Source organism: Garra rufa, chromosome 12 (genome assembly GCF_049309525.1).
Source record: "Garra rufa chromosome 12, GarRuf1.0, whole genome shotgun sequence".
Classification (NCBI taxonomy): domain Eukaryota; kingdom Metazoa; phylum Chordata; class Actinopteri; order Cypriniformes; family Cyprinidae; genus Garra; species Garra rufa.
This window is the reverse complement of record NC_133372.1, coordinates 11,256,331-11,273,618: the sequence shown is the minus strand read 5'-3', so window position 1 is coordinate 11,273,618 and position 17,288 is coordinate 11,256,331. Positions and strand designations below refer to the sequence as shown.

At 36.0% G+C, this 17,288-nt stretch overlaps 1 protein-coding gene across 1 annotated transcript; it reads left to right on the top strand.

Annotated features, from left to right (window-relative positions):
• Positions 1-8,475: 8,475 nt before the first annotated feature.
• On the top strand, positions 8,476-13,239 carry coq7 (coenzyme Q7 homolog, ubiquinone (yeast)). The gene is made up of 6 exons (XM_073852055.1): positions 8,476-8,633; positions 10,719-10,897; positions 10,975-11,089; positions 11,172-11,311; positions 12,814-12,882; positions 12,974-13,239. The coding sequence occupies exons 1-6, from the start codon at positions 8,543-8,545 to the stop codon at positions 13,049-13,051; spliced, it is 672 nt and encodes a 223-aa protein (XP_073708156.1). The 5' UTR covers positions 8,476-8,542; the 3' UTR covers positions 13,052-13,239.
• Positions 13,240-17,288: the final 4,049 nt, after the last annotated feature.

Below are 17,288 nucleotides of genomic sequence, written 5' to 3'. Positions count from 1 at the left end.
GATGTAAGTGCTAACCCCTTTATTTATAGTGTAGGGGGTGGGAGTTTTCAGATTCTAGAAAGCATTTGATTGGACAGAAAGTTTGATGAGAAGCTGAAGTGGAGGGTGATATCAAAATCGCTTATCCATACTGGCTAAAGTTAGAGACTGTACGTTTTAAATGCTTATATGCAAATTTTGTCATTGTTTTGGAGCACACTAGCTTATATATAATCTTAAAACTAACATATTTATACTAAAAGCTTAAAAACTTCACTTTACGAAACTACTATGTTTTACCTGTCATTTGACCTTTCAGGGCCTGTGAACCGCATGGATGGAAACCTTGGTATTTGAGTATTATTGTTTGTAGAGTCAAGTAGGAGTCCAAAACATTGATGGCCCTCCCTCGCAGCACTAAAAAACCACTTATCATTTCCTCAAAGATTATTACCTATTATATTGTCATTCTGCCCATTAACAAATCAGATTTTTAAGGGAGCACTGTAATTTTAAAGGGGCACGGAGGAAGGCAGCATGTGTGGGCCACATCAGGATGATGCATCACTTTGTCATTAAGGCTATTCTCAAACTGCAGATCAAAGACATGGTCAAGAGTCCTTGATTGAAGACTCCTAAAGCTGCTGTCCGCTCACACAGACCTATACATGCATCCATATGGAAAACCTGCACACTACGCTTGCTCACTAAAAGAACAATGCTGTGGTAAGACTTTGAGTAAACATCGTCCAATTACTTTTAACCATCTTTAATAGGATGCTGTGGCTTTTTACAAACTATAAGCAGGCCGTCTTGCTCCAAAATAGAAGCTTGTGGAAATCCGTGGGATCGGCCCGCAGACAGCTCACTGGAGCCTGTCCTGTAATCTAATGGAGAATACCACCTACTCAACCCGGCTCAGTGACGTACATCCATTCATTTATGACATAATTCGTGGTACAGACTCATGCTACACAAACACGGCTTAATGTTTATTGGCGTGCTTTGGCTAAAAATATTTTTGCAGGACTGAGGCATAAGCGGGAGCTATGAGTCCTTTATGAGTGTTTCTCCACAAAGAGTGAGTGTTTAACGAAACAGGAATGAGAATCAACATTTTTTTAACTGTTGTCTGAATATTTTATTTTCTTACTTTCTACATCTAATTGGAATCAGATGGAGCTCTAAAAGTAATTCAAATTATTAAACCATTTTGGGTTTGGTTTTATACTTTATACTGTCAATGGTACTGAGACTTTTTACACAGGCTCTGATAATTACAGTACCGTACATATATGCCTGCATATGTACAAAGCCATCCTGGTATGACTATATCAAAAAGGCAGTTTGAAAACAATTCTATTTGTTTAATTAAACATAAAAGGACTGAACTTGTATTTTCCAAAATGATACTTTTTTACTGTCTTTGTTTTTTTACTGTTCATGGTTTTGTTTATGACAAATGGCACAGCTGTCATCCAGATGGGCCATACTGCAGCTTGTTTAGAGGAGCACTGTAACAGAGAATAACCTTTAGCGGGTGTACAGTACTTGCAGCACCTTCGCAAATCAGAATATTTTTCCTCCTGTATGAATTTCTGAACACATTAAAACATTAGGTCATGATTTTAAAATAAGATGTTATTGAGAAAAGTCACGATTCAGTGAGCTCACTGTTATGAGTGCACTTGTGCAACATTAAATGGTCCAGAAAAAGATATTTAAGTTTTTTATTATGACAGAGATTCTCAGGCATCTCAGGCACACCCTGACGGTTATGGCAAATTAAAACTGTAGGCTTTCAGAAGAAAAGACTACCCTCACAATTGCACCTTTTAAACATGTCAGTGGCAGAGTGCCTGCAATTTGGAACAGTATGACATAACAGGAAGGTCATGACCCAATGCTGGGCTGCAGGTCTGTTCTAATAGGTTTAAATAAAGATTAAAAAAAGGTAAGTGCAAAAATGCAATTCAAACAATGCAGTTGATGTTAAAGACTACACATCAAACTCTATTATATTTTGTCACAAATGCATCTGTAACTTTGTGGGCCCTATCTACACCCGTTGCAATGCGATGGCAGGTGCGATGCAAGTGTATTTTTTTTTTTGTTTTTTTGTTTTTTTTGCTAGTTTCAGCCCAATACAGTTATCATTTTCACATCCGGTGTCATGAGAAATCCAGTCCGCACCCGGAATCGGGTCTCCATTAGGACCCAGAGTGATCTTATTGGTTCAATTGACTACTAATGGGTATTATTTTTAGCGCCTGATTACAATTCCTGCAAAATCACGTTATATTTAATATAGTTAGAAATGCATTATAATGACCATTAATGTATTTTAAACTGCATAGTAGAATTATGTTTTTAAAACATAATAGAACAGCATTTTACAGTAGTGAATTATTCTTGTTTTCTGAATATACATTGACAATTATAACCACTTAAAAATGTATTTACTCGTGCATTATTTATCAGACGTTATAGTGCTATATTTAAATACGTTTTTTTCCATAAAGAAATTATTGTGGTTAATTACAAATTTACACGTTATTAAATTACCTTTTTATAGTATAATTACATAACTGTAGATGTATAATATGTATGTTGGTTTTTATAAAAATATAAAACATTTTTGATCAGGCATTACCGTCGGGATCCTAAAGGAGACCCGATTCTGGGGCGGACTCGATTTCTCACTACACCGGCACCATGTTGTTTAAATACCAAATGCACTTGTTATCTGTTTGCCCATGGGCATGCTGGTCTGAAATTGAGGTGTGTTCATGTGCATTGTTGGAGTGTTGCTATTTTGAGGCAACTGAAAACGACTGCGCCATTGCCAACTAAAACCTGGTCTAAAGCACAGTATTTTTTTTACTTATTTAAAGGTTATAGGACACCTATATTACCCAGGGACACACAGCAGCACACAAACATGCCAAATATTAAAAATAAAAGGATTACATTATTCCTGTAGATCTGTTCCTTTTATGGAGAAGCGTTCAGTCTTTGATTTTGTGAATTCTTCCATGTAAATAGCGAATCTGCCATGGTGCAAGCGCAGCTGGCTTTTAAAGGGAATGGGAGATGAGACGCTGATTGGTTTATTGCACGTTACACCCAAAACACACCCATTACTCTTTAAGAGAATAGCTACAACCTTTTTGGACTATGTGCATGGCGCAAAACAGTTTTTTCCATTGTTAAACAAGCAAAAGTTGATTCGGCCCCAAGTGCACCTGCGAAATAGGGCCCTGTAACTTAAAACCAAAAGATAAAAATTAGTTGTTTGTAGATTAGTTTGTTTCTTCACAAACAGATTTGAAGAAATGTAGTATTCTGTCACTCACTCACCAATTTATCCTCAGTGAATGGGTGCCATCAGAATGAGAGTTCAAACAGCTTATAAAAAACATCACAAAAATCCACAAGTAATCCACACACCTCCAGTGCATCCAGTGACATCTCGTGAAGCAAAACCCTGTGTGTTTGTTTTTAACTTTAATCCATTGCTCCTTGCCAAAATACATATCCATAATCCATAATAATGCTTCCTCCAATCTTGTCCTTTTACATCAAAATTTGTTAACCTATTTTACTAATATCAGTATTTGCTTGGACTGTTTTTGCTTGTAAATCGTGCTTGATCAGTGCATATGATTCAGGAAAGATGATTTTTTTTTTTTTTTTTACTGGAGAAAGCAATGAACAGAGGTATTTTTTAGATATTAAAAAAAAATGCCTTAATGGTGAAGCGCCTTACTTTACAAGACATGAATTTATAGAATGAAGGTGTGTGGATTTATTGTGATATTTTTATCAGCTGTTTGGACTCTCATTCTGACGGCACCCATTCACTGCAAAGGATCCATTGGTGAGCAAGTGACGTAGTGCTAAATTTTTCCAAATCTGTTTTGATAAAGAAAACTCATACATCTTGGATGGCCTCAGGGTGAGTAAATTTTCAGCAAATTTTTATTTTTGGGTGAAGTTGTCCTTTAATAACAATCAATCTAACTAATCTGACTAATCATAGTGCTGAATCTGATATTTTTGTCTGACAAACAGACCAGACAGGAGAGATTAAGGTCGGTGGACTTGAACTTAAAAAAATGTGTTTTGAGTCTTTCCACAGTTGAAACAAGATACCTTCTGATGTTCATTCATCCTTATTTCGCACTAGTAAAAAGGAAGAGATGATCGGTTAACATGCTGCTTGAACTGAGGTGCTACAGCGATCTGACATGACACATTAAAGAGCCACAAAATGGTATTTACTCTTTGAATTTTTCTTAAAAAAAAAAAAACTGATAGCTGAGACTTTGTTTCATACCTAAAGTAACCTGTGCAGTCTTTTCTGTAGCCGCATTGTCAGTGTCCTCTTAGCTCTGTGATGTATTTTTCACTGTGTGAGAACATGATGTGTAGCATGAGAGTGACTGGCTTGTCAGACACAGGAGCAGTAAAGAAAAGGGGAAAAGGGTCAGTTGACTATTTATTAACTTTCAAATCAGACCTAATCAGAATACTGTGCCCTCTTCAAATTTATACAGAATGTGTATATAAGCAAAATATGCCCACTGGTCTTTTTCTGTCAATCTTAATATTATTTTAAGGGCATCTTTCCAAACATCTGCTAGTGCAGACAGAATCGACTATGTTAGTCATAAGCACTTGTATATTATTTAGTCAGTGACATGCAGACTATTGCCTGTTTGCCGGCTCATTGTGAAATCTGATTCATCCCAGCCAGCCACAGGGAGGTTTGTCTGGACATGAAAGCATGCACCCCACAACCAGGTGCAGATGCAAAACGTGCTGGACAAGCCCCTGTCACCTTCTCCTTCAGTAGTCGACTTGTTTCAAGAGCACAGACAGACGCAGTGGCATGTATTAGCTTACATCAGCCTGCTGAATTCCCACAGTCTGCAAAAGCAGCCTGTTTTTAAGCGGTTTAACAAGGTCTGCAGATGAGAAGAAACATTTCTGAAGGCATACTCTTCAATATTGGCGGCAAAGCTTCTCCTCTCCCTGCTTAAATAGCTGACTATAAAAAGAGGTGTGCGTCTATTGGGAGACAATGCAAATTTAAATCTGAATTTGATTCTTGTGCTGTTGTCGTGACTTTTATGAGTTGGTTTGTCTTTTCCAGGGGGATACCACTGAGCAGCAATAAAATAAAAAGTGTTAAGCCAATTTTTAAACTTGCACAAGGGTTACATAACAGGCGCAAGCCTGTAACCCGGTTCCTGACCACAGACTATTATACACACTAGTTTTTCCCCTGAGTCTGCTGTGCTACGCAGGTGACTTTAAATCCTTCGGACACACTTTGTATCAAGTGTTTTTAATGTACTAACATTTAAATTAATCATGAGATGCAGTGAATGTATTGTGTATGTTTTTACATTGCACTTATATTATAAAAAATGCTGACAAAATTGCTGAAAAGTTACTCACTTTCAAGCCATCCAAGATCCACTTCCACTCACCAGTGGATCCTCTGCAGTGAATGGGTGCCATCAGAATAAAAGTACAAAGAGTTTATAAAAGCACCACAATAATCCACAAGTAATCCACACCACTCCAATCAATCTTGTGAAATGCTGTAGAAGAAAAATCATCAAGGCATTTTAACTTAAGACCATGAGTTATGGCCAAAATATGAATCTATAATCCATAACACTTCCATATTTGTTTAGAACTGTTTTGACTTTTTTTTCGATTGTGCATATCAGCTGATATAGACAAAATGACTTTTTCACTGGAGAAAGCATATTATGGATAGAGGACTTAAAAACATGGACTACTATGGACTGAAGTCGTGTACATGTGGATTATTGTGATATTTTTATCAGCTGTTTAGACTCTCATTCTGATGGCACCCATGCAAAGGATCCAAGTAATGTAATGTTAATTTCTCCAAATCTGTTATGATGAAAAAACAACCTGTGTTCTAATCAGAATAAAAAAACTCTATTTGGGCCAAAGTGACACAACACTGGGTGTTGTTGAAGTGGTTTCTGCTAAAACAGTCTTCCATCTAAATATCTGCTAAGACAATTGCACATATCACTCCCTCAAAAACAATCTAGAAAATTCCAGAGGTTATACCTCAATGTATTGAGCAATGGAAATTATTTATCATCCAGAAGCATTCAAAGTACATTTAATTATACGCTTTGTGCATTTTGCATTAATTAGCTAACATGTTGACTTAATCTGTTACATTTTATTGTATTAGATTGGCTGGTAAAAACTTTTAAAAAATTACAGTAATCATTATTTGTCAATTTTGAATTGTGGCAACATAAGAGAGGTGTACAAAATACATCCACTACAAGTCAAAAGTTTTTGAACAGTAGGATTTTTATTGTGATTGTGATTTTTTTTTTTTTTAAGAAGTCTCTTCTGCTCACCAAGCCTGCATTTTATTTGATTTGCTGCTTATTTGATCCAAAGAACAGCAAAAACTGTAAAATTGTGAAATATTTTTACTATTTAAAATAACTGTTTTCTACTTTTATATTTTAAAATGTATTTTTTTCTGTGATACAAAACTTTTGTCATATGACAGAAATCATTATAATATTGCATTTTAATTAATATTAACATTATTATTATTATTATCAATATTTAAAACAGTTGAGTTCATTTTTTCAAGATTCTTTGATTAATAGTAAAATCCACAGATTAGCATTTGTTTTCAGCATAAAAAAATAACAATACATGTTTTTTAAGCAGCGAATCAGAATATTAGAATGATTTCTGAAGGATCATGTGACTGGAGTAATGATGCTAAAAATTCAGCTTTCAAATCACAGGAATAAATTACATTTTAAAATATTCAAATAAAAAAAAAACAGTTATTTTAAATAGTAAAAATATTTTAGAATGTTACTGTTTTTGCTGTACTTCGGATCAAATAAATGTGGGCTTGGTGAGCAGAAGAGACTTCTTTAAAAACATTAAAAATGACTGTTCAAAAACTTTTGACTGGTAGTGTACATATTTCATCTCTAAATGCATTAAAAATCTACTAATGAATTCCTACACTCTTGATGTGCTCCTATGCCCAAAGTTTTGAAACTAAATACATCACATGGCTCTCAACATACATTAAGCCAAGAGTTGTCATGTCTCCTTCAGCAGTACAAACAAATAAACTAAATTTTGCATGGAGCTCTTAGACCACAGGTATGTCTAAGGCTGTCTGACCAGAGCTTTGGAACAGACATGAACGTATTACTTTATTCCACACTTGTGGACATATTACATGCCTACAGATTTTGAAAACTCACTTAATGCTCTTATACTATTTGTCAGGGTAATAAAATAAGCTGGTCCTCTTTATATCATTAACTATGCAGATGTCAAATACCAGTAACAAAATATATAGTTGTGGTACTTAAATGACATGTTAGCTTTAACCACAAACATCTGCTAATGGATTATTCTAATATATTTCACCGCAAAATGAAGGATCTTATTTTACATATTTTGAGTAAATAAAGAGTCATTTGAAATATAACAAGTTAAAACACTGTACTAATGATCTTTTTTGTTTCCTGAGGCAACTGTTCCCTTTTAAAGTTCAGATCCTCACATTTTTTGCATTACATCACACCTCATTTCAATACTCTAAATAGTTTAAAGCTGAAATTGTCTTGTCATGTTGACCTAGCTTCAGTTTCCCATAACTAACTCACAGCATTAGCTTTACAGAGAGACTTCTACCTACAGTTCAATGTTTACCTAATGCCAGTCACAGTTCTATAGCAGTCAGCACCTTCTTTCTTCAGATGGCCAGGCTCCATTTATATCACCGCAGTGAAATATATGCAATAAGTCTTAATCTAAGACACAGCTACAGAAGCCATGGAATTTACCGGCCGACTTGGATGAGAAATCACATTCTACACTTCACCAAAGGCATGTAAACTGGACGCCTACGGTTTACTCACCATGAAAATGACTTTGAAAATTCATTTGCTGATTTACTAGAATGCTCCACTAATTACAAAGGGTGAAATACAGCCTACCGGAAAAGCCAGAAGTTTAACCTAAATGTGAAAACCAATTGTTTATGTCTACAGCACTGAATTGCATCTCAGTATATAGGAGCATTTAGCTATGGGAAACTTTTACACTCACTATACTCAGGTGGAAAACATGTCTTGTGCTGGAAGTACATGATGCAAGTCACTGATAGTTTAGCAGCTGTCCATCAATTAACTGTGTTATACACTGCTTCCATATATTTAGTAGCCAAACTCAGTTTGACTCATTTGTGTGACAGTGCCACCTATGGGGCGTTAAGAGTTTATAATACATCAAATGTAACATTTTATGATACGTTTCTTTACAAACAGTTTTCTTAGTTTGCTATATTCGTCTCCAAAAACCGTTTTTTCTGTGACATAATATTACCCACCGACATCACACAACAGCACGAACGTAGCGACGCGATGACGTCACTTATATGCGCCACAACCTTCAGTGTTAATGTGTACTTTTTCTCTTTACAGTTAGATATATAACTGTATAATTTCTAGACATGCATAGAGCCGCGAAGTGTGCTTTGAGAGTGGACCTTAGTAGTGCTTTCTGTCCGTCAAGCGTGAGGAGCTGTCGTGCAGTAAACAAAGGTAAACGTGAGCTCTTGACAGCTGCTGACTGTTCGGATCACACTCAGATGTCAAGAAAACAATTCCTCGAACTTCTACTGCCTAAATCATAACTTGTAGTGATGGCCTAAACATAGGAATAAGAGCAGTGAAGCATAGATGATATGTAAAGACTACGTGTGACATGATATTTTTTATTTTGAAAATGTATAGTTTACATGAGAACTAAAAGTGTTTTTGTTTTTGTGTAATGCAGATTTTGAATCGTGATATATTTAGACGCATTATTTAATATTGTAATATACTGAATATTATTTTACTTTGCTTACTGGGTACAAAATAAGGCCTTTTTCTTCTTTCACCAACTGGTTAGTTTGAAATTACTTACATAGCATTCAGAAATGTTTGATTGTTAAACTAAAATTGTAATGTTCTGTTGATTATCTATAGTGTTTCTATTTTTTTTTTCCTGTTTGCTTTTTTCAACCCTGTTAAAATTGTACATATCTAGTTTAAAACTAGTATAAATCCATGTTACCCATTGTCGTAAACAATACATTTTATATGTAATCGTTTTACCTCCATAATGTAGAAAACGTCCAAATTGTGTCTCTTGAGTTATATAAAAAATGTTGACTTTATACAGAAACTTCAATTTTTTTTCCACTTGTGCTTTTTCATAGCTTGTGATTATTATTGTTTTAAAATGTGAAGTTAGTAATAATAAACAAATATAGGTGCAAGCAGCGATTACCGAGGTTTTTAAGGTATTTAAGGCACATATTAAAAAAGTAATTACATATTATTTAGCAGGCCTGTGTGCACCTAAATCAATTATTTTAAACAGCAATTTTGGTAAAGACAGGTAATTTACCATAGAAATACACTACCAGTCAAAAGTTTGGACACATTTCCCTAACAAAGAGAATGGGGAAGTGTGTCCAAACTTTTGACTGGTAGTGTATGTTATATTGTTATATCTGTTATAGCAGCAGATGTAGTTCGATTGCCCTAAAACTTTGTATGCTTGTTCAGAATCACATGTCGTATGTGCTCACCAGGCTTCGTGAAGTTTTGAGTTTTTGTTTAGGATTTATAGGCTTTTGGGTGTATTTGGACAGGCCAAAGGGGCTTAACAACCATGGTTTAGCTCCTGAAAGGGTAAATTTCAAATTTTTTTATTTTGATAATTATTGACCTAGAGGTCTCAAACTCAATTCCTGGAGGGCCGCAGCTCTGCAGAGTTTAGCTCCAACCAGCTCCAGCTCACACCTGCTTGGAGTTTCTAGTAATCCTGAAGACCTTGATTAGCTGGATCAGGTGTGTTTGATTAGGGTTGGAGCGAAAATGTGCAGAGCTGTGGCCCTCCAGGAATTGAGTTTGAGACCAGTAGAGAGTCCAGAGAATTGCACTGTGGTGTAATTTCTTTCAAATGTCAAATGTCGATAGGACAAATTGGTGCATGTTTTTTTTTTTTTTTTTTACTCTTATAGTCTGTTTTCACGTGACCTCAGATTCAGCGCTTACATGCGCATTGCGAGTTTGGCAACAATCTTTTTGTTTGAACTCTCTCCGTTAAAAAGTTATAGCCTTTATAGTGAAAGCGGCCTAGGCCCTTTGCATCCCTTGACGACGGAGAGTCAAAAGTTAAACTTTTTTGGATAGTTATTGATATTCACTCTCCAGAGAATCTTTCTGCACTAGTTCACAAAGTAGGTTTTTCAAAACATGAAAAATACCCGAAAATGTTGTGTTTTGTCCGACATAAGCCAAGGATTCCAATGACATAAGACACTTGAGTCTGTGACGAACAGTTTAGGGTTTATGAGCGTTTTCGTACTTTTGATGGCTGTAGTGCCCCTGTCAGGCAGATTGGGGCATGCCTTGGTGACGTTGTAGATGGTGTGCGTACTACCATCCCTCCAATTTCAAGTCTCTATGACTTACAGTTTGGTCTGTGGGTTCACTTTTATGTGAAGATTGCTGATCCTTGGTCACTCTAAGTGCTATGCGCTTCAACCCCTAATGAGAAAATGTGTTTAACCTTTTGTGTGTTTAAAGACAAAGTGACTGATTCTTTGTCTTATTTTGTTTGTATGTGTCTAGTAAATGGATCAGTATTATGCAGAAGATACAGCATCATTCCTCCACCACTTGACAAAGAGGAGAAAGCCATGCTGGACCGTATGTTGAGGGTTGACCATGCAGGAGAGTACGGAGCCAATCGCATCTACGCTGGGCAGATGGCAGTTCTCGGAAGAACTCAGACAGGGCCTCTAATCCAGGTACTGAACATCAGCGTAATGGCTAAATATACAGTTTAATACAGTAACTGATTGAAATTTACTTTTCACATCTGCAGCATATGTGGGACCAAGAGAAAATGCATTTGGAGAAGTTTAATGAGATCCTGGGTGAGCATCGGGTTCGACCAACATTATTGTTGCCGTTATGGAATGTCGCTGGGTTTGCATTAGGTATGTATATAACTATGCATGCTTATTTACCTGCTTTTGCACTATGCTTTGTAATATGTTGATTTTACTTCTGTGGTTTCAGGGGCCTGTACTGCTCTACTGGGCAAGGAAGGAGCCATGGCCTGTACCGTTGCAGTGGAGGAGAGCATCTCAGAGCACTACAACAGCCAAATACGAACACTAATGGAGGCTGACCCAGAGAGATATACAGAGTTACTACAGGTAGGGTGTGTGTTTATATCTGTGCACATGCACACTTATAATAAAGCTTATAGTACTGCATGTACAGTACAATGCAAAAGTATTCATACCCCTTAATTTTTTCATGTTTTGTTAGATTGCTGCGTTATGTTAAACTGCTTTAAATTACTTTTTTCCACATCAATCTACACTCCATACACCATAGTAACAAAGCAAAAACAGAATTGTCACAACTTCATTAATTTATTAAAAATAAAAAAACTGAAATAAGTACATTGCATAAGTATTCATACCCTTAACTCAGTACTTAGCTGAAGCACCTTTACAGCCAAGTATTTTTGCGTATGAATCAACAAGATTTGCCCATCATCATTTGGCAATTATCTGCCATTCTTCGCCTCATCTTTTCGCCTCTCAAGCTCTGTCAGCTTGGATGGGGGCTGGCAGAAATTTTCAGGTTTCTCCAGAAATGTTTAATTGGGTTCAAGCCCAGACTCTGGCTGGGCCACTCAAGGACAGTCACAGAGTTGTCCATTAGCCACTCTTGTTGTGTGCTTGGTGTCATTGTCCTGTTGGAAGTTGAACCTTCTGCCCAGTCTGAGGTTCTGAAAGCTCTATACCAGGTTTTCATTAAGGCTATCTCTATATTTTGGTGCACTGAACTTTTCTTCTACTCTGACGAGTACCTCAGTCCCTGCTACTGAAAAACAGCCCCACAGCATGAGGCTGCTACCAGCACACTTTACTTTTGGGATGGTACACTGAAGGTGTTGAGCAGTGCCTGGTTTCCTTCAAACATGATGCTTAAATTGAGGTTCATCAGTCTGGAGAATCTTGTTTCTTACAGTCTGAGGGTCCTTTAGGTGCTTTTTTTGCAAATTCCAAGTGTGTTTTTATGTGTCTTCACTTGTCTTCTCCATCATTTGCTCTGTTTGGCCAGGAAGCTAGCTCTAGAAAGAGCTGTGGTTGTGGCTGTGGAGAGGCTACATGCTTCTGTGAACCTTCTGTTTTTCTGAACTCTTCCCCAGATGTGTGGCTTAATGCAATCCTGTTTCAGAGGTCTACATGCAGTTTTTGTACCTCAGGGGATAGTTTTTGCTCTCATTTGCATGTTCAGCTGTTAGACTTTTTATTAAGACTTTCGAAATCATACCCATTAAATTAAATTTGCCACAGGTTAACGTCACTCGAAGTGTAGTAACATCTACAAGCAATATGAATGCTTCTGAGCTAAATTTCAACTGTCCCAGATAAGGGTATGAATACTTATGCAATGGAATCATTTAAGATGTTAAAAACATGTTTTTTGCTTTGCCATTATGGTGTATGGAGTGTAAACTGATGTGGAAAAAAGTAATTTAAAGCAGTTTAACATAAAGCAGCAACATAACAAAATGTGAAAAAAGAAGGGGTATAAATACTTTTTTATTTTACTTTATTTTAAAAGGGCATCTATTTTTGAGTAAAAGGCAAAAAAGTAGATACACACTGAGACATAAACTAAATGTTTTTAATCCAATCAGCTTATTAAAGAATTTCGTGATGATGAAATAGAACATCATGACACAGGATTGGAGCATGACGCTGAGTCAGTAAGTTAAAAATATTGGCTTGCTTGTTTGTATCATGGGAAATATATGTTATGTATTTTTAACTTTTTTAAAACTGTTTTTCTCTTTATAGGTACCAGGATATTTTCTTTTGAAAACAGCAATACAAGTTGGCTGTAAAGCTGCAATCTATCTTTCTCAGCGTATTTAGAGTCATTTTAACAAAGCATGACATGTAAATACTGTTTGTTTCTGTCAATCGTGTACAGTAAGTAGTTGATGTAATGAAAGCACATTTTGAAAGAGGTTATGATCAGTTTATGTGATGCTGAAAGAAAGCTTTTGACATCTACAACAATTGAAATAATTTTGTAATTAAAAAATACAAACATAATATACCTTTTGTCTCACAAAATTGTTTACTTGCTCCAATTAAATGGGTTCACAAAATCATTTTTTGTTTTATTTTAAGCTGAGATAATTATTACAAACAAAAATGTATATTTTGATCAATTCTGAGTAAATTGGTTTGAAGATTGAAATGATTGCAAGTCACAAAATATGAAATGCATATTTATTATGCATGTTGTCTATATGGCGCCACTTGGTGGACATACTTTGCCAGATGACTTAAAGTGATTGTCCACCCAAAAATAAAAATTCATCATTTACTCACCTTTCAATCATTCTAAATCTGTATGGATTTCTTTCTCTTGTAAAACATAAAAGAAGATATTCTAAAGAATGTTGGTAACCAAACAGTTTCCGTTCACATTGACTTCCATTGTATGGACAAAAAATGAAATGGTCAATAAGAGCCAAACTGCTTACTAGCATTCATCAAAATATCTTATTTTGTATTCTGCACAAAAAGGCAAAAAATAAAATCTATTGCTTTAATGCAAGACGTGTAATGGATAGTTCTATGAAAATCTACTTTGTTATAAAGACCAAATCTCCACTGAACGTTTGTCAGAATGGACTTTAGCTGACAGTGCATATATTTCTTGGAAATAAAATCTATGACCTTGTCATTGCTACCATTACGGTCCACCACTTGAAGTATAAAATACACATAAATGTACTGTAACTTGTGACACTTATAAGAAGAGATTCAGCGAACTGTGCAGCTTGTCTTTCCTGTAAAGCAGTTTTTCGCCTCACAATGGATCAGATGTTTCAGTGTTCAGATGACACCACCTTCCACCCATACAGCACCCTAAAACAAACTACCGCTGCACTCTAGTTCACATATATAAACAGTGACGTCTGTGTTCATAAATCATAAATCATGTCCCCTGGTTGAGCTCCTATTGCAACTCACTCATAAATTTCAAAAGGTTTGAGAAGAGGTTAAACAACAGTGCTCTGATTTTGTTTAGAACAGGCATTGTGTAAATTACACCTGTCAAACCTTGAAAGATGCCACATTGTTGCATTAGATGTGTTCATTTCTCCAAAGCACAACTATAGGAGACATTTCAGTGTGCGATTATTTAAATGAATCTCGTCTTATTCTGTTTAGACTATTAATATTTACATCCAAGAGATTATTTACTATATTTAACTTAATGGCATAAATGCATGCCATACATAGTGTCTGAAATGAATAATTTATTATTAGATATCAAGTTTTTTTTTTAACCTGGCAGGTTTTAATGGTTTTATATTTACTTTTCATTTCATTATGTATAATAAAATATACAACAAGAACAAAAAATCATTGCTGTTGCTTTTTATTCCCTCTCTTTTGATGTATATTGTTAAGACATAAATGAACATTATTTATTTCTGCCCGCCTATTCTCTGAACGACAGCAGAATTTGCGCATCTTAAAGCCCACCTGAGTCAGGGGTTTATTTCTGTTTTAGATTAATAGTGCTGACAGCTTCATTGCATGATGTAAGATGTTTTAAAAAAGCAACAAGTATTGAACTGCATATTTGGCATCCAGACTGTGTGACAAAATTACCATAACATAAAAGCATGAGTGATGAGTCCAGTCAAGCTGCAGGTGTTAATACCAGTAAACCATAAAACCGACAACTATATTATCTAACAGTTTAAGAGAACAGAGAGAAAATACCAAGACTTTGAGTCAATGCACAGAAGATGTGTTCACAGAAAACGACGTCATAAAATAGGAAGAATATTATTTTACCATTTACTTTTCTCCAGAAGGAAGCTTTTTTTATTCCCAATGCCTGTGTTCCAGACTTACCCATTTGTCATAGACCATAAATGTATTTTTATGTGTCTGAACACAACTTTTTTGAGCAGATTTTTTTTAAAGCACGGAATACTTAGCATACAAGACAGCCTATTTACAGTAATTACTTTTTTCAGTTGCCATAGGTTAAACAATGATGATGGGTTAATTTTAATAAACGTTGGGTGTTTAATATTGTCTTTTTTCATTATTGACACACAATTTTACTATTTGATACTGTGCAACTGCTTTGACACAATGGGTATAAGCGCTATATAAATGAAGGTGACTTGACTAAACATAATTGGGAACTATCAACCTTTATGTCAGCACCCCAAATACTTAACCATAAAGCCTTTTACAATAATGTCCCACAGTCCTCGAGCCAATAGTAACCACAGAAGCAGATCTTATCCTTACCATTTCATTCCGTCATCATGAATATACCATCAATCTATCAGTTACATTTGATGTTCATTCATGTTAATCTCACTTACCTCACAATCTGTTTTCTGTCATTTCAAAGTTTTAGAAAAACTCCTGGGCTGCATTTGCATGAAATTTAACATACATCTTCCTCATGACAAAAAAGACACAACCATATGTTCAGTCAAGTTGAAAATTTGTATACTTCTTCCAAGGGGCAAATGCTAACATGTTTTCACGGTGTGTCATCAATCGGCCTTATTGGCAGCACTGAATGTAAACGCTAGCACTGAACTGAACGAAACTTGCATATTTTGCTGATTATTGCTGCTGAAAATGGTCAATTATTGTCATGTTTTGGCCTGTACTAATCGGTCAGACCGGAAAAAACATTTGGACTGCTAAAAGTTATAACAAATTAAGGAAAAGAGCGCAAAAAACTGTCTGAGGAACAAAAGGTGCTTTTGGTTGGCCAAACTGAACCAAGATTTCCAGGGCAAGAATCTTGACAACATTCGTGTTTGTTCGTATCATTTCCAGTCAGGTAGATATTAGTAGAATATAGGCCAATATCTGATAAAATTGGATGCCCATTGATTCTTTGGGGTCTTAATGAAAAGTCTATAACATACTTTGGTTAAACTTTCTCAACGCTAGAGTAAAACAAAACCCTTTTTCCTTGTCAAAATCATAGACTGTAAAAAAATATGGACGTATTATCTGTGACGTCACCTGTAGGTTTCTAAAGAGCATTTTTGAAGCTCATAGTGGGCGGGAGTCGGCCGTCGACATCTTGGAATCGTGTCATCGCACATCACTCCCAGATAAAAGAAAATGAGCAAAGATGCAGAATGTGGCTGGAGCTGGTTGCTGAAACCACGGCCGCCTAGCGGCAACAGTGGTGACAGCAGCGGCAATCCACCTGTCACTCAAGTGGCAACGCCCTTAATTATGCAGAATTTTAAGGCATAATATAATTAAACAAATGAGTTATAAAAAAAAATTCACCCCCCCTCAAATTTGACATGAAGGGCAAAATTAGTTGTATAGACCAAAACCACTTTCTGTGCCAGGCTGTAAATATTTTTTTCTGCTGTAAAGTTGGGCATTTAAACATGGGGAGTCTATGGGATTGACTCTCTTTTGGAGCCAGTCTCTAGCGGCCAGTCGATGAATTGCAGTTTAAGTCACTTCCATGTTGGTTTCAATAGAGAGAGCGGGAGGTCGCCGCTTGGTCAAAATCAGCTCTGCAGAAATCAGCCCATTCTGTTGGATGTTCTTTTAAATGCAAATGATCTCTGCTCACCCCGCCCCTCTCTTCTCTTCTCTCTGTGGAGTGAAGACTGACAAGCCATACACTCTTAAAAATAAAGGTGCTTCACGATGCGATTGAAGAACCTTTTTTGTTTAAATGGTTCCATAAAGAACCTTTAAGATCTGAAGAACCTTTCTGTTTCACAAAAGGTTCTTTGTGGCGAAAGAAGGTTCTTGAGATTATAAAAAGGTAAAAAAAAAAAAAAAAAAGAGATGGTTCTTTAAAGAACCTGAGTGGTACTGAATGGTTCTTTGTGGAACAAAAAATGGTTCTTCTATGGCGTTGCTGTGTAGACCTTTTAAAGCACCTTTTTTTTAAAGAGTGTACTCTAAGAGACTGTTGTTTACTTTAGACGAATTTAACCATGAAACTTGCTAACTAACACATTATTAGGAAAGACGAATGCAAAGATTCATAAAAACCCCTTATACTCACTTCTGATGTAAGTGAAGCTGGATAATGAAGGATTCATGCGACTATAGATGCATTTATGTAGAT

What these genes read in the sequence shown, in the direction of transcription:
- coq7 (XM_073852055.1), top strand. Translation starts at nt 8,543, where the DNA reads ATGCATAGAGCCGCGAAGTGTGCTTTGAGAGTGGACCTTAGTAGTGCT. An exon ending in AGACAGGGCCTCTAATCCAG is followed by an intron (nt 10,898 to 10,974) that starts GTACTGAACATC and finishes TCACATCTGCAG; the next exon opens with CATATGTGGGACCAAGAGAA. An exon ending in TGGAGCATGACGCTGAGTCA is followed by an intron (nt 12,883 to 12,973) that starts GTAAGTTAAAAA and finishes TTCTCTTTATAG; the next exon opens with GTACCAGGATATTTTCTTTT.